We start from the raw sequence: 24,747 nt of genomic DNA, 5'->3' as shown, positions 1-24,747 counted from the left end.
GGTTGCGGGGCCAGAGGGGGGCGGGGAGGTTCGGTGAAGTGGATTGGAGGTGGAAAGATGGTGTGGGGGGTTCGGATGGAGAGGGAACGAGGGCCCAGCGTGGACCTGTCCTCCACGATATCCTCAAGACTCGCTCCGCAAGGTGAGACGCGCGCGGATCCCATTTTTTTCCCTCCCGTCAGGACTATTTACTTTTGTTTACATTGTTTACATTGTATACATCTAGTGTTGATGAGCAGTGATTGGGATATCGAAGACCATCGGTCCCTCATCCCCTCGAAAGTGCGATATCTCGATGACATTTTAAAGTCTCTGGTGATGATGACAACGTCTTGATGACAGTTGAGGATTTTTAAGTATTTTTGAGTTCTCCAGTGATTGTTCGAGGAGTGAGTGCTCTGGTTATCGGATTTTTATCGTTTTTAGTTCTGGTATTGGATAATTTATTGTTGGAGGAACGAAATCGTCAATCTTCGTGGAAACGGTGAGTGTTGCGTGTATGGAGGGAAATTCTTTAATTTCATTCTTTCATTCATATGAAGTTCCTTTTTTGTGGTTGAATTTCACTGCAGATTTTTCGTATTTTTTTAATTCAGTGATGTTCCTAAAAATATTGAATTGTTTCGTTTCATCGAGGTCTTGCGAAAACTCATCTCTGGTTGACACCTGAAGATTTCGCTGTTGACTTTCCAAAAATCGGGATAAATTTCATTTAATCTACATTTTTTAAATATAAAAATGAAGATTCGGAATTATTCTCTCGGATAGACCCGACTACACAATATTTCCGAGAATAATAATTCAAACTGAAATTACGCAAGTCTGGAATTTCTCGGGCCGTAACACTAAAAATAAGGAGAGGGGGAATTTGGGCCTTATGTTAAGCAGAATGGATAGTATAAAACACGGGGACTTGAACGACGGGGTAAGAAGGCAAGGCGTTGCGTTGGCGGTAACTGTACATTTCGAAAAACATTCGTATCCTTTTCATCCTCACTTGCCCTTTTCCCCCCTGACTCCTGCAAAATGTACCTCAGAGAACGATGACATCTGCCACGTACATATGAGGGACTAGAGAAGTTTTGCATTGAGGTAAAAGAAAGGCCCAGAGATAAAGGGAACCGGACTGAACTTCTTTCCACAATCCCTTTTTCTTAATTTTCGAAAAAAGTTCTTTGAGAGAACCTCCCATTGTACTCACAATGAATATCTGATTGACAATGACCATCTCAAGTTTGTCTGGAGTGATGTTGATTATCGCTGGTAGCAATTATAAAAAATAATAATAATAATTCAATTCAATTATCAATCGTAAGATATCAAGAAGTATTTTCCGCAAGAGCTGTCTTTTAAATTAACAATGCATTCATTCTCATCGGGGAATGAATTCTTCATACATCTGCCCGACAGATCAGATAATTCTGATTTAGTCTAATTAATAAAACCCAATCATGAATGAACCCGGGTGGTGAGCTATTATTCTCTGGACATAGAAATATTTTTTCCACGAGTAGTTTTAACCGAAGCGTGACATTTTTTAGTTTCTCCATGACTAAATGAGAAGTAAAATCATGAATATCTCATAAGTCTGTCTGAAGGCCTCCAAGATGTAGGAGAGGCCCAACCCTAGGAGCATGAGGAATGAAAGAGGGCGAGGTTATACCGAGCAGTCAAATCGAGTTAGATCCCCAGGTATGGCCAGACGAGTGAGGATAAAACGATGATTCCTCATCCTCGTTGAATATATTCTACCTTTTCTCGCTTCATCATCTAGCTAGATGGGTTTACGTATACGCAATACCATCTATGGATTGTGTTGCATTGCGTGCCCTGTACATATGTACAGCCACTTTGGCCCGAGGCTGTGGTTCCAACGAGAATTCTTCCATGGTATACACCAGGATTTGTTGTTGGATGGATAATCCATCCAACATCCAGCGATTGGATGCAGTCAATCATCGCTTGAATTTTCCATTCGATATTGTTTGCAAATTGATGATAAATTTATCGAGTGATGTTGACATTGTATCAACAATTTATTCATTTGAATTGAGGTGAAGTGGTGCTGTTTACTCGGATGTTCCAGCCCCTTCGCAAAAAAGTCATCCCTGAACCAACGACTCGGTGGTCTTCTGGTCATCGGCCTTTCCAGGCTTCTTCAAAATTTAATTATGTTTTTATGTCAGTCGCTGCGAGTGTGTCGTCTTTGAAAATAATACGGAGGAGCGTAATGAATGGCATTAAGATTCCTCGTTAATTAATATCCTTTCTCTCGGGTCTTTCAATGTACGTGGGCATCAGGGGAGAAATATATTGCCGGTTGCATTAATCCAACTAGGTGTCTGTACATCTTTTCTGCCTTGGATGCTGGAAAGGTCCTCAAGCCGAGGGAAAGGCAATACTGACGTCAGCCTGGTGGAATGAGGTTAAATGCGAAGGCAAACCCGAGCTCATTCGTACTTCGATGACTCTAGCCGAAGTCTATTCAATCATCTTCAATCGTCGGGATCTGGACCGCGTCATCGGCGGGGATCAAACAAACTTTTTTACTCCAATTTACGAGGAATATCTCCGAATCTAAGGCAAATACCAAAATTTTTGTTATTACCTTTTTTGTAGAGTGAAGTGATATCTACGAAAAAGGTCATTACAACAATTTCGATATCTCTCTTAGATTCCTAGGAAAATGATAGTCTAGGAAGTTAGCTGTATCTGTCTTAGCCAACGAAATCGTCTCGTTTTTCGCTCCAGTTTCCGAGCAATATCTCCAAATCTAACGTAAATACGGACATTTTCATGATGACCTTTTTTGTAGACTGAAGTGATATCTACAAAAAAGGTAATTACAATAATTCGGGTATCTCTCTTGGATTCTTCGAAAACTAGTGATTTAGTGAAATGTATGATTTAGTAGGAGAATTTATAGTGGATTTGGGATTTTAAAATCAGCACCTCCAGAATTCAGAATAATCTGGTGAACATATTCATGCCTTTGTCTCTCACGAGAGGCATAATGTACATTACCCAGGGGCTCACAAACAGTATCGTTCCACCACAGGTTTATGTATACTTCCAGCCCAGGTCCCAGGTACTGGTCTCGAGGACTATCTCGCATGGATCTTTTTTCGAGGTCTTAACGTCGTGAAACCGCTCTCATGGTTGACCCCCGGGGCTAAAGATTACGAGGGCTTTCTCGTCTCTCTAGAATTCAAACCATCTACCTTAACCTACCCCCTCCCCCTCGCTCTTTATTTTTTTCTCCTCTGCCTCGTCAGAAATGCAACGCTGCACTGATATATATCCTTACCTGGTTTCCACTACTGCATTTACTTTTTGTTCCTCTCTTTTTTTTTTTATCCCGAGACCGAAAAAAAAAGAAACGTAAGGAGACGTGCGGGTAATCCGAGAGTGCCCCGAGAAATTACACGATGTGGAAATATTTCGGCTGGAAGAAATGATATTGTGTTACATCTGGTAAAAATAATCGTTCAATTAAACAGCGAAGGACGTGGGTAATTATCAGAGGAAAATGGCGATGATTAAGTGATAATTACGTTGGTTGATCGCTCTGAAATTTCTTCAATAATATTGCCCCTCATAATATTCTAAAAGATAATAATTCGGTTATATTTTGGAGCAATAATTATTTCAGGTGTAATATTTTTGGGAATTTTCGGAAATTTTCTTGGGATTAATTGAAGAATGTCTGTCAATAATTGTGAAGCCGATCGAAACGTTCATTAGCGATACTCAATCCATGGCCTGAAGAAATTGCGTGGGGTATCCGTCAAGGACTTGACTAACTAGTAACAGACGTTAAACCCTACCATAACAGGACGCGTCCTGCTCATGTGCATACATGAAATCAATAAATACTTTTTATGCCCCCGTTGACAAGACATCGTCTATAAATCACGGAAATCGAAAAAAAAGAAAAAACGAGGGACTGGCGGGGAAAAAAAAATGCAAATTGAAAGGTCGTGGAGCGTGACGCTGCGTTCAACCGCTGATTGAGACACTGAACCTCAATATAACTTTGTTAAGAGATCCGTTAATTAGTCCTTCGCTCGTTTTAGGTCTCCAAGGCGAGAAACCTCGATCGATTCCAGCTAAAACCATTGAATTCCCTCCATTTTACGAAACCGTTTCACTCCCAAAACAATGAAAAAACCGTACATTTCTTTGTGACCACTGCCTTGAAATTTGTTTCTTTTGTAAACTCACTTTTACCGGTATGTTAATGTCATTCTTTCGAATCCCACCGGCATCGTGGATTCAGGGAGAGGTTCTCCAGGACCAGCAGAATTCGGTGGCTAGTCCAGTCTGGTTTCTTTTTTTCCACCTTCTTCAGTTAAAAGAGGGGTGATGTTGCTTCTAATTGACGAAAAATAAAGAACAACTCTGCCCTCGAATCCTGAGAATCGATTCGTGTCTCTCGACATGTGTTCAAGGTGTCTGGCATTATTTCTTCTCCATCATATTAAGAATTCTGATTACCTAAATGAGGTTTAGGTATTGACTTCTTGTTATTTATTCTCCAATCAGCGAGATGAATTTTTTTTTACTCTCACCTGTCCTCACAACCAGCTCCATGAAAATGTATTTCCATCATTTTTTTAACGATTCATTGCATCAGGTGATTTTACTCCTTCGAATCAACATAATTTTCTCGTAATTATACAGGATTTCGACACTCGATATTAATTTAATGAGAGAATGCACCCACATGACACCTCCGTTGGTTCCATAATTATTGGTGGATTGACAAAGAAATTTTCTCTCGCAATTTGACACAGATCAATTGTATCATTGAATCCTGGTGGGCGCAGTGTGTGAGGAAGCAATCAGGGGAAGGTCAATTCCTTGGAAGCATTGGAATAATGTTTAAAAATCGGTAATCGCTGGTTTTAGTAGTTTCCTGACGTCTTTGGTGTAGGCGTTTGTTGCTTTGGTACTCAAAGGTAAAAACACCAGGATAATGCATACGCGTACGCTGCAACCGGTGACATCATCTGCTGGCTGTAAAGTCAGCTGATGCCGTCACGACTTAGATGGAGCGAAAGAAAATCGATGCAAAGCTTGATCGGTAGAACGACATCAAGGCTGAACTGGTTAAAATTCCCCATAAGGAGAAATTCAGAAACCAATTTAGCAAATCAGATCGTTCAATATTACTAATTATCGATTTATCTCGAAAAGTATCGATTTAAATGAGAGAGTCTGAGGAACTTTTCTGTGCTTCATCAAATTTCCGAGAGAAAATGTCTTCTCACATTTTTTCCTGAAGCCAATAGTTCATGAAATATTGGGATAATTAGATTTTTAGTAAAACATAAATCCTATAATCCGGCATTTTCGAGTTTTCGGAGAATATTTCAGAATCTAATGAAAACTGTGAAATTTTCGTTAAGACGTTTTTTTGAGAGCGAAGTAAGAGCTACAAAAAAGGTGATTATCAAAATTTCGTAATTTCCATTAGATTCGGAGATACTCATTATCCAAATGGACTGGTTCGTCGTGGCTGAATTAATGTGAGAACTTGAATAAAAAAAATTCAAGGCACTTGAATAATCCCTAATATATAATGCATTGAACTTCTTCTCAGTCTCAAATTCCTTTCATGACGATCGACAGACGGATTTATGTAATCCAAAAATTATTGTACATTCAGATTTATTCATTACGTATGAATAAAATGGAAGATAGCCGAGTGATATCAGAAGAACTGCTATAATTCGATCAAGAGTTTTTACGTGTTTACACGATCGTGACCCAGTGACTCACGAAAAATACGGCACGATGTCCATAATGAGATGCCAAATAAGGCCGTTGGGTTCTCCTTTAGGGGAACATATCCTTTCCGCCAAAGCAACAGTCGTCCACCCTCTTTTTCTCTCATCTCATTTAAACTCCTCAAACAAGAAAGTTCACGATGATGGGTACGAGGAACAGTAAATTCGATGGGAGATGGTTTCATCAAGGAGGTGGTCCACCAAAAAAACAAATCCACAAACCAAAGATATTCTATAAACAATTGCGAGTGTTTGTTCTGTTGGTCATTATTTGCGCGAATTCCACAGATTCATTGGAGCTGCACCATAGTATACAGGAGCTATTATCGTTTTGCCTGAAGGTCTTGCTGGAAGAAGAGTGACGATAACGACTTGAGTCGATTGTTGGTACAGGTGAACAAATGGGGGAACTGTTCGTGATAAAATCCGATGGGTGAGAGAGTAAGGACAGGTTGGATAAAGATTTTAGCGCGATTCAAATGAGTTCTCTGGGTGTCGAGGGTGCTCGACAAAAACAGGGCTATTATCAGGTGCATTTAATTAATCTTCGTCGACGAATTAGGGGGTATGGGGACCACCTGGGTGATGACATTGAAGGGTAGCTGAAGACAGCGGGCGTCGGCGACGTGACAATGGTCGATTCATTATTTCACTTTCCACACCTTCCACTGGACAAACGACAAGACAAACTGCCGATGCATTTGTCTCTTGTCTCAGCTACCAACCAATCACAACGAGGTGAAAGTCAAAAGATTGGGGGTAAAAGAAACAGATGCAATGCTAATAATGCTTCAAAGATTTGACCATAAAATTTGAATAAATGTGTCGACATCTCTAATGAAAATGTCAGGACGTTAAATCCCACTGGCAATCCACTTTACGATTCACGTGAGCATTGAATTACCCTAATGCATCTGGAGACATCTTGCTTCATCGTAAATCGATCGGGAATGATTATTTTATCGGGAGCTGTTGCGTCGAGTGTTTTCGATTTGATTTTACCATTTTAGGTGGTGATGTTGCATTCTGAAGATTTTTCGTTCCTCAAAATGCACTTCTTCAGGGTGAACTCACGCTTCTTAATCGCATTAACCGCCACGATTATTTTTTTTTCACCCGTCCTCACGGTTTGATGGAGACGTCGACGTGGATTTTAGAGTGCAAGATACCGAGTCGTAAAATGAGGGGAAAAATAATTGATCCCTCGGGATAAAAAGAGTCAAAAATGTGGGGATTAAATAGCGATTGATAAAGAGTGGGGCTTTTACATGAGGAGGAATCCTGGGTATTAAACGGGATTATCGTCGTCGGGGCGATTAATGCGAGTGGCTCGTAAAGAGACTTGTGATCGATGAACCTCCAAGTCAACAAAATGCACTTTCACGGGTCTAATGGAAATTGTCAAGTTCCAGAGTCGCGTAAAATGAGAAAATAAAAATGTAGAAATGGCGAAAAATTCAGTGGGGATTGTGATCGGGATTGGAGAACCAGTCGTCCTTGAATCGAGAGATTTGCCGAGACGAATTCACACGTGTTGGGAATGAATAAGTGAAGCTGGAAGAATTGAAAAATGGTCAAGTGCAACGATCGTCCATCAACTGTCCAATTTAATTTACCACTGTTTTCCAACAAGTTCATACATCAGGGATTCGTTAACACCTATCGCCTCTAATCGATTTCCCAATGTCTTTCGTTTGTTTTCATTCGTCTTTTTATTCTACTAATTACGAAATCTACCCTGTTGCTCGTTATAGAAACTACTCGTGAAAACGGACACGGGGATTAATGATTCGGAATCACGAAGTCATTAAAGTCGAGTTGGCTTTTAATCTGACGCACTCGTTAGTCCATGGAATTCTGGGGTTTAGCCGTTATTTAGATTGCCACAATTATTTTTATTCACCGCCATGTCCATAAATTAATATTGCTTATATTTACCTCTATTTGGTAATTTATTGAGCCAACCGTGCGCCGATATTGAACCAACATTGACCCAACATTGAACCAACATTGAGCCAATTTTTCAAAAATGAAAAACTTTTTCGTTTTGTATTAACTACATTGAAATAAAAATTACTAATAACGAGTAAAAAAAATCACAGAAAAATTGGACAAAAATGTGAATGAAATGAAAAATAAAAAAAATTTGATGCAGTGAAAAACCCCTGACTCCAGCAAATTACAGTAAAAATGATGAAATATGATAGAAGCCATGTAAAAATAAATGCTTGAAGCCCCTCGGAATTTACGTCGCCTCCTGAGGTATCCCTCTACCGTAGGAATCTCTTACCTGCGGGGCTCGGGATTGAAATTTTTATCCCTGGGATGAACGATGAACCAACGTGACTACGTTTCAACGATATATTTATAAGTCTTAACGTGATATAAATCAAAGGGGTTTCAAGGGGGGCAGGGGGGGTCGAACCGGTTGGTTCGGAGGTCAAATCCTTGATATCTAGTTCTCCAGATTCCAATTTTTCCCCTCGAACAATTCCCATTTTCAAAATTCCAATTAAATTCACCCAGAGAATTTCTCTGAAATACATTTGCCAACATTTATTTTACCTTCGACCATGAAAACGCGTGCATGTAATGATGGGTTGAGTTGCAAGCGTGATATCCCTGGCTTCTTACCTGGTGGGGCCCCTCTTTATTTTTTTTTTTATTTTTCCCCAACTGAAATATCCAACAGTGACGGGTAATGACTGGTTATCGGGGACCTTCTGTTATCTCGCGCGTCTGCAAATTGGGGATAAAGGCAGAAAGACATTGAGCCACCATCATGGTCTTCGCAGAATTATTCCCAGGCAATTTTTGTTAATGGTATTTTATTTAAACAACATTCAGTCCTCGGGTGATCCTTGACTGTGCAACCAGGCAGAGTACAGAATTTTTTTATCAGCATTCTGATTAAAATCCACGTGACAGTTTGCTCTGTCATTCTTGGAAGGTTCATCCGCATTCCGGGTGTGACGATCTACCGATCTCTGAAGTCTCATCTTCAACTTCCGCATCGATCTCGTACCGGGTGTCAGGATGTTATCGTCCTTGGTGGAGACTCTGTTGGTGGATTTCTCGGTGTTTTGATACCCGGATTTACCTGGGGTCGCCGGTTCCCGCAAGGCTGCCTGGTTGTTACCACCTGAACTCGCCTGGATGTGACCAGATGGATCAGCACGGGGCATCACTGAAAATAATTCATCAGTGTACACTTTGCTGTCAAGTTTGTTGACTCGTTGGATCGGTTTTACCGATGCATCGGGACCTGTTGTCCTCTCTGAATCGTCAGGATGTTTTGCTGGCTCTGTGTTGGGGTTTTTCAAACGCGTTTTAACGATCCTCTCCAGCGATCCGTCACGAGCACCCGATTTCTTTGCTATGACTTCCGCTATCGATTCTTCCGTCGGCATCCGGCTCTGGTCCTCCGGGGAATCCTCCAATTGACGCAATTTCCTCTCGGAGTTCTTCTCCATAGGTAAACGATCTTTGTAATCAATTAGACTGTCTATTCCCTGGGTGATGGGCCTCATTGTCTTCCCAGTCTCCATGATTTTTCCACCCGGAGAATGCGAATCGATTGCCGATTTTCGGGTGATACCGATCTTTGGAATCGGTTTATCATTTTTTATGGAAGGAACGATGAATTTCATCGGGGCGTATCTCAACCGCGTCTCTGGGAATCTGTGACTTGGCGAAATTTTCGAGTTCGAGTTGAACCAGGAGTTGATGATCTTGTCGGACTGGAAGATCGTCACCGATTTCCCGGGTTCTACCGGGCTGGAATTAACTTTAACTTGTGATAGTTCCTCAGAATTATTCGGCATCTTCATTTCTTCGGGGGAATTTTTTGACACCTGGAGCTCGATTTTCAGGTGCCGTGGGATCTCGAGGACGCGGAAAGACTCCAAGGTCGTCCACCAGGGAACAATTTTACTCATTGAAGATCTTCCGGTGGTTCTGATCGATGAATCGGTCTCTGATTCAGACCGTCTTGGGCCCGATAACGAGAGATTCATCACGGATTTATTACTCATGGTAATGGGAATTTTAATCTCACACTTTCCCGATGAATTCGTGACATTGAGATTTGGAAATCTTCTAGTTATTTGTTTCACACGTGTAACCGGTTCACCGTTTATCCGAAGGTCAACGACACCAAATGGATGAGTCGATGCTATTTTTTCGCGGACTGTAATCATCATTATACCCATGTCACTCATATTCGAATGTAAATCCGGGGGTAGGGGCTCGATAATTACCGATATCTCAGAACCCTCGTCTGAATATTTTCCAAATTTTTTAGTGGCATCTCCCGATGAATTCGAGGAATCACTCGATGAACCCCCATCCTTCTTCTTCATCCCCGTCAACGAGGAAATCCGGTCGATCGTCATCCTCGAGAAAATCCCCGAAGATCGATTTTTCTTTTCATTCCGCGCTATTTTCGATTCAATTTGCTCACTGTACTCTCTGATAATCTCCGGATACGTTTTTCCAGAGTTCTCCAACTCCTCTTGACCATCCGATTTTCCACTGACCGATCCTGATGCATTTTTACCAGCAATTTTCTTGCACACGTTGAAATTTGTTTTACGAGAAAGATCAAGTAGAAAAGACTCCCTCCAGGAATCCCTGGGGACAGCTGTGGGACTTGAGCAACAGATCCGAATGATTCTCTCATCTCGTGGCGCAATACCTTCGATCGATTGACAATCGGTTAATTAATTTCACTGGTATTTGCATAATTGTACTCACCAGAGGACATGGACAGAGTGAAAATTCTCTTGAGGCGGTGCATTTTCGAGGTATCAGAGGATTACTGTAACACCAGAAATTTTCATTAACCTAATTACAAATGACTTGAAGCTGCCGAGTGAATGCAGCCGATTTACCATAAAACTCACAGAACGGAATATTCTATTGGCGTAATGAGAGGATTTGAAATCTCCAACTTGGTAAACGTATAGGAAGCTCTATATATCTCTGACACACTGAGTGAATTACGACAGCTTAGCTTTCACGTCGACAATGTTGGTCTCGTGCATTGAGGAAAAAAATCTAGAATAAAAAAATGTCGAACGCTGATCTCAGATCAACGCATTATCCTGCTGATTTCACTTGTGGGCAAATTAAAATAGCTCGACGGAAAATACGATAAAAACATGTTGCTGGACAATTTGAAAAGCCCCGTGCTCTCAATTCTTCAATTTATGAGGGTAAAAAAATAATGAATAGCCAGTGGTAACTGGTAAAATGCATAGAAGACGTCTACTTGACCACAATCGAGACTGAAATGCAATTCACATCGTTACCTCGCTCACGTTCTCACTTAATACCGTTAGCCCCTTGACATTATATTCCTGGATTTTTGTGTCCTTTTCATCGCTATTTCTTCAGATATTTCTTTCAACGCTTCTTGCCCCACGTCGAACCCTCCATTACTGTGAGTGAGAGTCCAACGGATAATGTGATCCGATGAAGCGATTTATATTCCAAGGGGTAAAAAACTTCTTATTTATGTCAAAACTTGTCAGGTGAATTCTCTTTTATTTGAAAAATCAATTTTATCATTATTCCTGTTTCTTTCACAACGTGTTTTTCATGGTGATTTTTCTCAAGAGTTTTCCAGGGATCAGAGAAAATTTTCTGCTGACAGATTTTTCGCAATTTTGTGGTGACTTTTGAGGGGAATGGGATAGAGGGAGAAAAAATAGTGGGAGTCGGGTGAAAATAATCTCCAGAGGCTGGACAAACACGGGTATCTGTTGTCGCATTTTGTGGCAACAATCAGAGCCGGTCCTGATGTTGGTGAACAAGGATATGAATGCATAAGCAGAGCAGTTAACACGGAGGCGACGTGTCTTCAGGGCTCAGGGGCTTTTTGCCAGGTATACCCTCAAAAGAAGCCGCGATTCTCTGTATACCTAGTGCTTGGTGGAATAACCAAGAGGAGACACGGTGTCGATAAATACGAACGATGTCGCCATCCCGAGAACCTCGTTCTCTTCCAACCCTTTGTTCACCTTTTTTTTTCTCTTTTCCATTCATTTCTTTCTCCACTCGCTTTTTCTATTTTATTTCCACCAGGAGTAAACACCAGTGCCACGGATTTATTCTCATCCGGATAACGAGAATTCTAATTTACCCCGGGTGAAAGTTTTAATGGGCTGGGACGATGGAGAATTGTGAGTAATTTGTGGAGAATTTCTCATTAGTTAATGCAGTCGTCATGGTAAAAATTTCACCTCAAATTATTCAACAATTCGGAAATTCAAATAAAATGGCGACGACAGTTGCTGCTATGAAAAATTAAAAGTACAATAATTTTTTCGTCGGAAGCCCCGGGATTTTTGAGTAATTATCCTAATTAAATTTTTTGTTAATTGGGAATCAATGGAGGGAGATTCAAAGCGCGAATTTCTGAGAAATCGGGAAAAGAACGGGACAAGTTATGCCAGGGGAAAATAAAGGAGGAAAGAAAGACACCGAATACCAGATTTTTATGGTTGCCATCAAAATTAAATACTGTAGCTGGCGCCTCTACCCCATCCACCTAATGTTATTTGTTGGTTCTACCCCTGAGGAATGTCCCCGCGACTGGTTTTTCACCCCGAAAATATCCCATCGATTCCCTCATTTATTTCATTAATACCATAAATTAATTTTAACCAATTTTTATTTGACATTTGTGTGTTGCAGAGAAAAAAACGTGAAAACGTGGAGAGACATGATCGTCAACTGGTAGTTAATCAGCCATGGGGATGCGAGAGGAAGAAATATTTGTCCAAGAGAGCAAGAGAATTTCATTCGTCCGGGATCAAAGGAATTTTTTAACGCACGAGGTCAATATTGAGGAGCTGGTGGATTGTGGTGAATGGGCATGATAGCTCATCATGTTCAACCACCGACACGAGCCATTACAGGCACTGTCGACAAAAATCTACAAATGCCTTGTGATAACATTTATCGTTATCATTAGCAGCAACTATGTCACCAGTGATCTCAGCTCAGAGTTTGTCAAAGGAAAAAGTGAGTTATCTCGTATTAACTTCAACTAATCAGGAGATTAGAAAAAATCATAAATATTATTTCTACGTCTCTCATACTCCATCACGTATTGTTATTGATTATCCATTATTAATTGATTTTTTACACTCATAAAAATTATTCAACTCTTTAAAACAATTGCAAATGATTTTTTTTTTGTCATTATGTTAAAAGAATAGTTTCTTTATGATTATTAAACTGAAGTGAATGAATAATTTTTATGAGTCTTCATTTGTTGGAATTATTATTTTTGTCGAACAATTGTTTATAATTACGGTCAAACGAATCTGAACAACAATATCCTCTCGACAGCACCTGAATTTTTACCTGTAATTTAATCATAATACAAACAAGGTAGAAAGTCCAACTGCGATACGCCATTGCGACACGAGAAAAACGTATACGAGATAGTAACACGTGGGCGAGGTGAGTCTCGGTTGAAGACCCCCTTTTTCCCCAGGTAAAAATAAAATAAAAATAAAAATCCAGAGTTGAAGAAGAATAAAAAGGTGAAGCGCAGGTACAAATTCCGTTTCTTAGGGGAGATAAAAAGTGAGTCGGAAAGAATTTTCCACCTCTGTTGCCTTTCACTCGATTTATTTTTCGTTAGAGTCACACGATTTGCTTGTGATGACTCGTCCACACCCGTTGTAGTCACCAATTACCCGTGATTTTACCAGTTTCTTATTGCGTGGGCACTTCAAGTGCATTGAAATAACTGATCACCACTCGATCAATAAAAACTGCTGGAAATTTTCCATTGAATATTCATTCAACTCAATTAAACCGCCGAGTGGGAAAAATTATTTCTCTTCTTCCACCGATTTTCTCCACCAAACCGGTATTTCCAAGGAAGACCCTTCAAAATTTATCTCAAATTCCATCTACCTGTGATCCTAGGGTGACTAGTGAGAAATTTTAAGCGATAATTAATGACTGTGCCAGAATATATTTTCAACGTCATGGGGAGTAGCTGCACTTTTTCATTGGCTGCATATCCCTCCCACCATTTTCCAAATCGGAAAATCCATACGGGTATCCCCTCCTGTATGGGATATTCTAAAATTATTTGACCCATGCCAAGAGACGACAGCTGCCAGTAGGTTTTCCACGTCAATCTGCCACACGCCATAAATTTCTAAAAATTCATTTGAAAATCATTCAAAATTTTTCTCCAGAGCTCGAAAGAGGGAATAGTTTAAGTGCAAGAAAAATCTGTTCTCGAAAAACGAAGAAGTACGAGTTTATTGTGATCCTAAGAAGTGAACAGATCAGTGATTGAAGCAATGAAGAGTGAAGAAGTATCTCCAGTGCCACTATCTGACATGAAATACCTTGGAGATCAGTTTCCAGTGCAGGTCCTCAGCACAAATGGACCGAACGATATCTGGATCCGACCGGAGTCACTTCGCTCAGACTATCTGACTCTCTCGAGAGTTTTGTCTGGATACTACGAGAATTTGGGACAGAAGAGGCCCCTGGGGCTGTCAGAATTGTCACAAGGGATGCTGGTAGGCGTGTTGAGGTTTGGTGTGCATCGGGCTGTCATCAAAGAACTCCCTGATGATCCTGGAGATGCCATCGATGTCTGGTACATCGATGATGCATGTTCTGGTCAGGTCATGTGGCATGAGCTCATTCAGCTGGATGACGTTTTTAAAAAAATCCCCAGGATGGCGATACACTGTGGACTCGTTGGTGTCGCGGTGATTGATAACTTGTGGAGTGACGCCTGCTCTCTTCTTCAGGATTTCACCTTTGGAATGAGTGGTGTCCTCCACGTGGAAAACGCTGTGGAGGAAAATTCGAGCTTTCGGGGAAATATTTCTGTCAATGGGGAAGACCTCGGCGACCTTCTACTCAGAAGAGGATACGCCACTGAACGAAAATATTACTTGAGACAAGGATTTTAATGTACGTTAATATTATTTATTAGTCTCGAATTTAATTAATAACGAGCAATTAGACTTTTACATTATTGTGATTTCTTATAGCAACTACTATTTATGTAAAATAGGGAGTTGTATTTAATATTGTATTTACGAGTGCAATGATTATTATATGAACGCCAAAGAATTATAATGATTCGAATATCAATAAAACTTGAATTTTAATGAAACGAGTGGAAATGAATTTTTATTCTAAACTGATTACACGTTAAATATCTAAATATTTAAATCGTTGGGCTCTGACAGTCAAATGTGCGGGCCCTAAAGGGTTTCCATTAGATTGATAAGAAAATCCTTGCATTACCCTCGCCTATCCCTTAGGAATCCCAGATTAAACGCTGGTACTTGCAATTTTATCGCGTTGAAAGGGAATTAATGGATGAAAGTTGCATAAACACTCGAGGTATCCGAGGAATTGGGACAGTTTTTGATAACATTGAAAGAAGAAATCTCAACATCGTTTCGTAATCGATGCAATTCATGCAAAATGTCTGCAAAAACAAAATGCAACATTTATATTTGGTCAGCATATTTGGTAATGTCACTGAGGATCCAGACATCTGTAGGGGATGCCTTAATTGACCGCTCGCAGAATATCGAAACAGGCCAGCATCGACGGATTGAGACGTTGAATTTATCAGAAGAAATGAGGGAATGGAATAAAAAAAAGATAGAGTGAGGATGGAGCCAAGAAGACATATCCAACAGTGTACAGCCTCTTTTTTTTTTTTTTTCATCATCAGCATGAAATATAACCGTCAGATATTTATGTACTGACTGTGTGGGTTATGCCGCCGACATAGATTTTTCAATACTTATTTATGCCCGACGTTTGAGCATAACCGGGACCACTCGATATCCTCGATATATTCAATACATTTATCGGTGGTTTTAAAAAAAATTGAGGGAAGATGTATCAGACGCTCGTCAATCCCGTGGATAAGAACACTGAATCGATGACATTCTAACAGAATTCTTATGCTCGGACGATTAGATTCAAGACATCTTTCTTTTTTAATGTCTCAATAGAATTCATTTTCTATTTCATTTGATCGGAATATTTAAATCATCCCTCGGGCTCAAACTCGCAAATTCCGCAATATTCCGCAAATCTCATTTTTGCAAAAACTAATCGCTATAGATCGAACCACAAGAATTGGAGAGTAATCCTGTAATTTACCCGGGAGTTCCCCTCGGGCCCCTCGTGCCCCGAATTCTCCCATTCAGGGATGGGCCCCATCCCCTCTTTATTTTATACAGGTGGAGCAGCACGCGCGAAACGTAGAATTCAAAGTAAAAATTTCCATACGAAAAAATAAATAATTCCACGAATCGAGTGAATTTCCAGTAGTTTTGGGGTAGGACTTGTAAAAAAAATAATTGCACCATATGGCCAGCGGAGATCCATATGGCGGCTTGTAAAAAATTCACAGCTGAAGGGATTCCATTGTAAATACTATTGATTGATATGGGGGCATTGCGGGGGACCCATGGGGACTTATTTTTAACCCGAGAGTTTTCACATGGGAAACTTCTCAATCGATGATGCGAATTCTTCGAATAAGTTCCAGCGATTTCATCTCGAGTGTCTGATGGATTTCTTCTGCGGCCCGAGTGATGGTTTAATTACACCGTAATTGTCCCATCACTTTGACTCACCTCCATTCCAACACCATATAAAGTATCTTCACCCAATGGATATAAACGCAATCGGTAATTACTTTCATTGTCCAACGGTGCGATCAAACGTGAATATTCAGTCATTGTTCTCCACGTGATACATCAATATGATTTATCGGATGCAATGGAGTCTGCAGACTCATCCTTTGGGACCGGACAATCAGGAATTATTGGGTGCCCCTTGAAAATTCGATGGGCATAAAGTTTTTGGAGTACTTTTTTTTTTCTTGCTCTTGTGTTTGGAGTTAGGAACGTGCAAGTTCTCCAGAGGTGGTCGTCACTCTGGGAAGAACGATCGATCTTGATCGCTCTCTATTTTTCTTCGGTTTCACTCAGCCCTTGGGCCTCACCACGATTTACGGCTCACGTTTTTCTCATTTACATACACGCACCACTAGCATCTCGTTCCGGTTCTTGATTTCTATTCATTTCAATGCATAACTGTAATGATAAATGAAAAATTATTCAATCCACTATTTTTATACAAAAATCATGAGATACCGAGGAATTAAATTCCACCACTGACTAGTCCAATTACTGTAATTATTTATAATTATTCAATGCCCTTTGATTTTATTTTAATATTTTTTTGAAATAAATTCAAATATAGAATGACCAGAGAAATTTACGATTCTATTTATCCTCGAAATTCCTGAGGAAAAAATAGAACGGAATGACCCGGGATAAACCACTGGGCAGAACCTCACTCGAGGATGAAAAAGATATAAAAAAAATGGGAATAAACCGAACAGACGAGGCCAGAACAAAGAGCATTCCTCGTGGCGTCATTTGTACCTCCGCATGAGCCCTTTATTCCAATTCCCTTCCCCCAATAAAATTCCTCGAGCAATTTGCATGTAATTTACCCCCTCGACCCGATTGAATAAAGAAATCAAAACAATTACCTAAACATCTCAGCGACCCCAGAGTTTCACGTTACAAATTTTACGATTTTTATTTATTTCCAGCGAATAACTTTAACGACAGTTATCAATGTCATCATGATTCAGAGCAGCCGATGTTGGAGACTTGAAATACAAGTTTCCCAATCGTATAACCATTGTTCCATAACCTTTTATTCTTCCATTCGCCTTGTGAATTATTGTTTCTCCTCTGGTGCTACCACCAACTGGTGGTCATCTTGCTTTTATTTTATTCCTCGCTCTCTGGATGCATCTCCTGACGGTTGTTTCTCGCGTTTGACGATACACCGAGGGGCCTTTTATTTTCGGCGAGATATTTCAGCTGGCACTTGAGTGCTCCGGGTATCCTTGAGACAAAAGGGACTTTTTAAAAAATAAAATAAAAAAACGAGAAAAAGGGACACTGGGAGGATTCTTCAAGAGGTATCGATGTTTACGAGCTCGAATAAACGACGCCGCAGACTGCGGTTCTGTCGTATTACTTTGGGGGTGTTGTTTCACCAGAGGATAAAAATTGAGACTGCAAATTTGGGGTTTGGAAATGATAACTGGTTTTGCACAATTTTTTTAGGATTTCAAAATATCCAAGTGCTTCAATCAATTTGGTAATTCATTCAATTTCTTTCCCTTCAAATTTCTGGTTATTTAGTTTTATTTTTTCTTCAACTCTCCGCTTGAATGATCCCTTGTAGCTTTTTTTTTCTAACTTGACGTTGAGCAATATAAATAAATGATTTTCGATCTATCCAATTTGCCCGCCTCCAGACACCTCCACGTATTGTCTTCCCTCGGTTCTCCAATCGTAAATCTAGCGAATCCTCTCACTTTTGTAAACCATCGCTGTAATTTCCACTGTTTGTTGCCGAGGGATAATCACACGTTCTCAGACGAAAGAAGATGATCGCATACGTCTTTTGCCGGAGGGATTCCACGTATAGTTGCGTGTCTCGTGAAATTTCTTTTCCCAAAGATTGCACTCTAACCAGGGACTAAACGACCCCTTCATTTTCACTCGGGGCTCTCCCGATATTCACCGACACTTTGGCATCATTATTCCAAGGGATTTAATGGGCTAGGTGGAATTTGCTGTTCATTCCCTCTACAATATCAAAACTAAAAAAATTACACCGCGTAAAATAATCCCTTCCAAGATTTTCTCCGAATCCCCAAAACTTCTGTTTCACTCAAAAATCAAATTCTCTCAATTTTTTCTCAATTACGTTAACAGTAATGATAAATAATTGAACAATTCTCGAACATCAAACATTCGTCTTGAATCAGGTGAAAACTACTTGTTTGGAGGATATGATAACTGACAAAAAATCGAAATATGATTAACGACTCGACAGGTACATCTGCTTTTTCGCACAATCCCTTCGATATTAAATTCCCAACGATCATTCCTTTTTCATATCCAGTCAATCCACTGATAAAAATAAAGGATAATAAAAGGAAGGAGAGGCGCATGCCGGGGCAATTATTTTTGCGTATGATTTTGATCGCAACTCGAGATTAACGCATCCCAGAAGTGCACGGCAATGGTACATGCGAACGTGGAGGAACGTAACGAGATCCAAGGGAAAAAAATCGTGCAGTTTATAAACTTGAAGTTATCTTATAGGGTGGGCCCCATATAATGCTATGTATCGATACTTGAACGACCGCACAGGTTTTTGATTCAAGTACTGGCACGTGCGCTTCTGGAATTATGCTAATCGACGTATGACAGTCATTCCAATGACGCTAGATTTAATTAATGCACTTCATTCTTCTCAAGCCCACGCACCAGTGATATTTATTATTTTTTTTTATCTACACGAGTGAAATTCAACGATTTTTTAATTAAACACAATGACCAAACCAACACTGTCTCCTAAAATAATGAATCTCCCATTTTTTTATCAATATCTCGGAAGTCAGGGGTGATACCGAAATTTTTGTCAAAACCTTTTTTTTAGAGCAAATCAAAATCTAGAAAAAAGGTAATTACAAAAATTTCGGTAGCTCCAGTGGTTTGTGGTATATTTGAGGAGTTTGTTTAGAATGTACAAGTATTGGTTCGGTAGTTTTTTTTTTCTTTGAATTCATCTCACTGGAGATGATTCTGGTTATCTGGAATGATAACCCAAGTGTTGATTGATAATTAGAGAAGAGTTGCAGAGAAGATAGTTCTCATCGAAATGAAATGAGTGTGTAAGTCTGAAGTAAAAGTTTATGCAAAAGTAACAATATTAACAAGAGATGGCTTTGTGTAACGCATGATGATACTCACCCTAATCGTTTTGAAGAGATCGCTGCAGTGGAGATTGAATAAATAAAATAGATTTTTTATGAAAAAGAAAAAGAATAGCGATGACTAGTCACTTGTGAGGTTGCACAACAACAACAACAACACAGTTAGAGACACATGCGTCTGGTCTGGTGTATATGGGAAGTGGTTCGCCCACTTGCAGTTCCATACTCGTCCCCATAATGCCTATGAAGACTATCAACTTGGAATCAGGACTTTCGACGTTGTGGGTGTTAGGGATTTCACTGGTTCCTTAAACGTGGTATAAATTTTCAACTTTTCTTCATCATCTCGTCTGGTTGTGGCTGGGGGTCTCACATTTGACCTCTTAAGAAACCGGAGGGGATTAATTTGATACTCCATCTGGATTTTTTTTTATTGAGGGCTTTCTTGATTGAGCAATTGCAAGGATCTGCCTTATTTGGAGTCCCAATGTCTGATGAAACATTCTAATTGGATGTAGTTCTTTATAAAGTATTCTGTTATTTATTGTTCGACTGTTGAAAATTGTTCGCTGAATTCAGTCAAGAATTTTTAACTGTGCGTTGCAAGGGATAATTGAGTGATCGTATTAATGAAGATTTTTGATTACTTCTTGTGTTGCAGTATGCATTGGAACAAATGGACGTATGTCAGTGCCATCGAGCCAATATCATCATTACCGAAATCTACGGGACCGGTACACCAACTGTACGTACGTCGATGGCAATTTGGAGATCACTTGGTTGCAGGATAAGGCATTTGACCTGAGCTTTCTTCAATACATTCGGGAAGTAACTGGATATGTTCTCATCAGTCATGTTGACGTCAAAGTTGTTCTTCCAAGACTCCAAATCATCAGAGGTCGAACACTTTTCAAGCTCAACATTCACGACGTTGAATTTGCTCTACTGGTTACGCTTTGCAATATGATGAATCTGGAGATGCCAGCACTCAGGGACATTCTGAATGGTAGCGTTGGAATGTACAATAATTACAATCTATGTCACATCAAGACAATAAATTGGGACGAGATAATAACGGGACCAGGTGGCAAATACGTCTACGTATACAATTTTACAACACCCGAGAGAGTTTGCGATGAGTGCCATAAAAATTGTGAAAACGGTTGCTGGGGTGAGGGACCAGAGAATTGTCAGAAATTCTCAAAAACCAATTGCTCTCCTCAGTGCTGGCAGGGCAGATGCTTCGGTCCAAATCCCCGTGAGTGCTGTCACCTTTTTTGCGCTGGTGGTTGCACTGGTCCCAAACAGAGTGACTGCCTCGCCTGCAAGAACTTCTTTGACGATGGTGTCTGCACACAGGAGTGTCCACCAATGCAAAAGTGAGTTTATCTTTTGTTTTTCCATCGACATTCTGTACTTCTTCTCGTCCTCAAATTGCCACCTGCATGGCCAAAAATTCCCAATACCAATGGGTTCACTGAACGTTAATCGATTGAAACACTTTTCAACAATTTAACCACTGGAATTCACCAAAGAAAATCATTCCCCACCACGTTTTATCTGTCACTGATGAGAATGAAATTTTAACTCCACCTTACTTGGATTATTAATGCTCATTCTTTAAACTAAAATTTTTTTTTTTATTATAGATACAATCCGACAACGTACTCCTGGGAACCAAATCCCGATGGAAAGTACGCTTATGGTGCGACGTGCGTGAGAAAATGTCCAGTTCACCTGCTGAAGGACAATGGTGCATGTGTCAGGTCCTGTCCACCAAAGAAGAAGGCACAGAATGGTGAGTGTGTACCCTGCGATGGACCATGTCCAAAGACATGTCAGGGTGGTGACCAAGTCCACTCTGGTAATATCGACAGCTTCAAGGACTGCACAATCATCGAGGGCTCCATCACAATTCTGGATCAGACGTTCAAAGGTTTCGTTAACTTCTACGCTAATTTCACGACTGGTGAGAAATACGCGCCCATGCATCCAGACAGACTGGAGGTCTTCAGCACCCTCAAGGAGATCACAGGCTTCCTGAACATCCAGGGGGACCACGCCAACTTCAAAAACCTCTCGTACTTCAGGAACCTTGAGGTGATTGGGGGCAGAACCCTCACGGAGTACTTCGCCTCCCTCTATATCATCAAGACTTCTCTGACGTCCCTGGGGCTTCAGTCCCTCAAGAAAGTCTACTCGGGCTCCATTGCCATCCTGGAGAACAAGAAACTGTGCTATGCTCAGAGTATCGATTGGCTGAAGATCAAAAAGTCGCAGGAACATACCCGCGTCTTGTCGAACAATAAAGATGAATCCCTCTGCATCAAGGAGGGCCTCATCTGTGATAAGCAGTGCTCTCACGAGGGGTGCTGGGGCCCTGGACCCACGCAGTGCCTCTCCTGCATGAATTTTATACTGGGAAATATTTGTTTGGAAAATTGCACTGCTCTACCTGGGTAAGTTCCATTTAATTACTCACTAAATTAAATTTTAATAACATGTGTTATAACTTAATTTTCCTATTACTGAAAAATTAATGAGGAAATGATGAGTGTCGGATTTGCATTAAAGATCAATTGGTTTTTGTCTTCAGAATTTATGAAGCTGACAGCAAAACGTGCAAACCCTGTCACGAGGAATGCGCAGGCACCTGTGTTGGGCCGAGGGCTGAGCACTGCACATCGTGCAAACACTTCCGAGATGGCCCATACTGTGTGCCCCACTGTCAAGACACTAAGTACGAGCAGAATGGCCAATGTAAAACGTGTCATCCAACTTGTGTGGGTGGTTGTACGGGGCCTGAGAATAAAATAGGACCAGGTGGCTGCAAAAGCTGTGAGAAAGCCATAATAAATGGTGATGTACCAGGGGAGTGTTTACATAAGCGTGATCCATGTCCTGATGGCTACTACTACGAGTGGATTGATCCACAGGAGCAGGGCCCACTTAAGGCACTTGCTGGCACTGGTGTATGCAAAAAATGCCACCCACGTTGTAAAAAGTGTACTGGATATGGGGTGCATGAGCAGGCGTGCCAGGAGTGCGTTAAATTCAAACGTGGTGAACACTGCGAGGACGAGTGTCCAGCTGATCATTATGTTGAGGCTGCGACACAGCTTTGTATACCGTGTGCTTTTGAGTGCCGAAGTTGTTATGGGCCTGAGCCAAATCAGTGCTATGGTTGCAGAAATTTGAGACTTTATGCGAGTGGTCATCCTGTGGATAATACTACTGCCTTTAACTGCACTGGTTTATGCCCAGCTGAGTATCCTCACAAGGTTTATCCGGACGAGGGTGAGCCCTACTGTTCTGCTGCTCCTATTCCTGGATTTCCGTTGGAGAATGAGATACAGCCAGCTATTCTTATGGGTGTGGGAAGTATCTTGGCGGTGATTTTGGGGGTGAGTGCTATAATTATGTGGCAGTGGAGACTGAGGACGAAAGCCAAAGAGAATACGGTGAAGATGACGATGGCATTGACTGGGCTTGATGACAATGAGCCACTGCGTCCAACTGGTGTCAAGCCGAATCTTGCCAAGTTGAGGATTATTAAGGAGGAGGAGATGAGAAAGGGGGGAATACTTGGGTATGGGGCTTTTGGCAATGTGTATAAAGGGGTTTGGGTTCCTGAGGGTGAGAATGTCAAGATTCCAGTGGCTATCAAGGTACTTCATGACAGCACTGGTGCCAATACGTCCAAGGAATTTCTGGATGAGGCGTACATCATGGCTAGTGTTGAACATCCAAATTTACTTCAACTTCTCGCTGTATGCATGACCTCTCAGATGATGCTGGTGACTCAGTTGATGCCACTGGGCTGTCTTCTCGATTTTGTTCGCGCTTACAAGGACAAAATTGGATCGAAACCGATGCTCAATTGGTGTACACAAATAGCGCGTGGTATGTCGTATCTGGAAGAGCGGAGACTCGTACATCGCGATCTCGCCGCAAGAAACGTTCTCGTTCAAACTCCAAGTTGCGTTAAAATAACAGATTTTGGTTTGGCTAAATTGCTGGACATCAATGAGGATCAGTACAAGGCAGCTGGAGGAAAAATGCCCATCAAGTGGCTGGCACTCGAGTGCATTCAGCACCGGGTGTTCACTCACAAATCGGACGTCTGGGCATTCGGTGTCACCATCTGGGAGATATTGACCTACGGTGGTCGACCTTACGAGCAAATTCCCGCCAGAAATGTTCCAGAATTCCTGGAGAAAGGTGACAGGCTGCCGCAACCGGAAATCTGCTCGATCGACGTCTACATGATAATGGTGAGCTGTTGGTTCCTAGACGCCGAGTCGAGGCCCAGTTTCAAAGAGCTCTCCGATAATTTCGCAAAAATGTCGAGAGACCCTGGCCGGTACCTCGCCATCACCGGGGACATGTACATGAGACTCCCCTCGTACACTCCCCAAGACGAGAAGGAGATGATCAGAAACCTGGCATCAGCCATGGACGGCCCAGAAGCCCTTCTCGACATCGACGAGTACCTCCAGCCCAAATCCCGAGCACCGCTCCCTGCTGGTCTCTCCAACTCCAGTTTATCGGGATCTCCCCCTAACACACCCCTGAAAACCTGCTGGCCCAATGGAATTCCCTCGCTCCCCACGGATTCGCCTACTCCTCAAAACCAGCAGAACTGGGACAGAGAACTCCTGAGGTACAATGCAACACATGCTGTTGCAAGTCAGCAATCTACCGAGCCCAACAATTCCAATCAACACCCTCATTACTCACGTCCCACCAGCCACTGCAGACCTGCCAGCACCACTGATGGTTCAAGCCGCAGGTACTGCTCGGATCCCCTGAAGATGATTGGCGTCAGAGGTGAGTACCACCCCCCAGAAACCCAATATTAATACCCACTAATTATCATAAAATAACAATTAATCATTCACTCCACAGACTGTGACGTAACGGACGACTGTTTCACTCCTGAAATAGTACCAGTTCAGCAACAAGCACAAATAGGCAATCTCAAGCTAGATCTTCCCCTGGACGAGGACGACTACTTGATGCCATCCCCTCAATTACCTGCCAATGTATCACAATACATGGATCTCATCAGCGATGCCAAGTCCGCAGGTAACTAATCAATGAATTTCTGGTTAAATAAAT

At 41.2% G+C, this 24,747-nt stretch overlaps 2 protein-coding genes across 7 annotated transcripts in view; one reads left to right on the top strand and one right to left on the bottom strand.

The window, feature by feature from the left end:
• The window catches only part of Egfr (epidermal growth factor receptor), a 65,493-nt gene that overhangs the window by 33,556 nt on the left and 7,190 nt on the right, over window positions 1-24,747 (top strand). For 2 of the 6 annotated variants that reach the window (XM_011300399.1, XM_011300401.1), the window contains 5 exons: window positions 12,492-12,821; window positions 20,288-21,005; window positions 21,276-22,085; window positions 22,223-24,456; window positions 24,535-24,714. The exons of 1 other annotated variant lie outside the window; for it this stretch is intronic. In XM_011300399.1, coding sequence (XP_011298701.1) covers window positions 12,686-12,821; window positions 20,288-21,005; window positions 21,276-22,085; window positions 22,223-24,456; window positions 24,535-24,714 — 4,078 coding nt within the window. In that variant the 5' untranslated portion in view covers window positions 12,492-12,685. Of the gene's footprint in view, window positions 1-142; window positions 485-12,491; window positions 12,822-20,287; window positions 21,006-21,275; window positions 22,086-22,222; window positions 24,457-24,534; window positions 24,715-24,747 lie in introns of those variants that run through there. 3 more of the 6 variants (XM_011300398.1, XM_011300403.1, XM_011300402.1) reach the window with 3 other exon arrangements.
• Window positions 8,897-10,643, bottom strand: LOC105263899 (uncharacterized). Its single transcript, XM_011300397.1, has 3 exons — window positions 10,548-10,643; window positions 9,044-10,488; window positions 8,897-8,979 (listed from the first exon to the last, which is right to left on the bottom strand). The coding sequence occupies exons 1-3, from the start codon at window positions 10,588-10,590 to the stop codon at window positions 8,977-8,979; spliced, it is 1,491 nt and encodes a 496-aa protein (XP_011298699.1). The 5' UTR covers window positions 10,591-10,643; the 3' UTR covers window positions 8,897-8,976.

This window comes from Fopius arisanus, unplaced genomic scaffold, assembly GCF_000806365.1.
Source record: "Fopius arisanus strain USDA-PBARC FA_bdor unplaced genomic scaffold, ASM80636v1 scaffold00017, whole genome shotgun sequence".
Classification (NCBI taxonomy): Eukaryota; Metazoa; Arthropoda; class Insecta; order Hymenoptera; family Braconidae; genus Fopius; species Fopius arisanus.
This window is presented reverse-complemented; position numbering and strand designations above follow the sequence as displayed.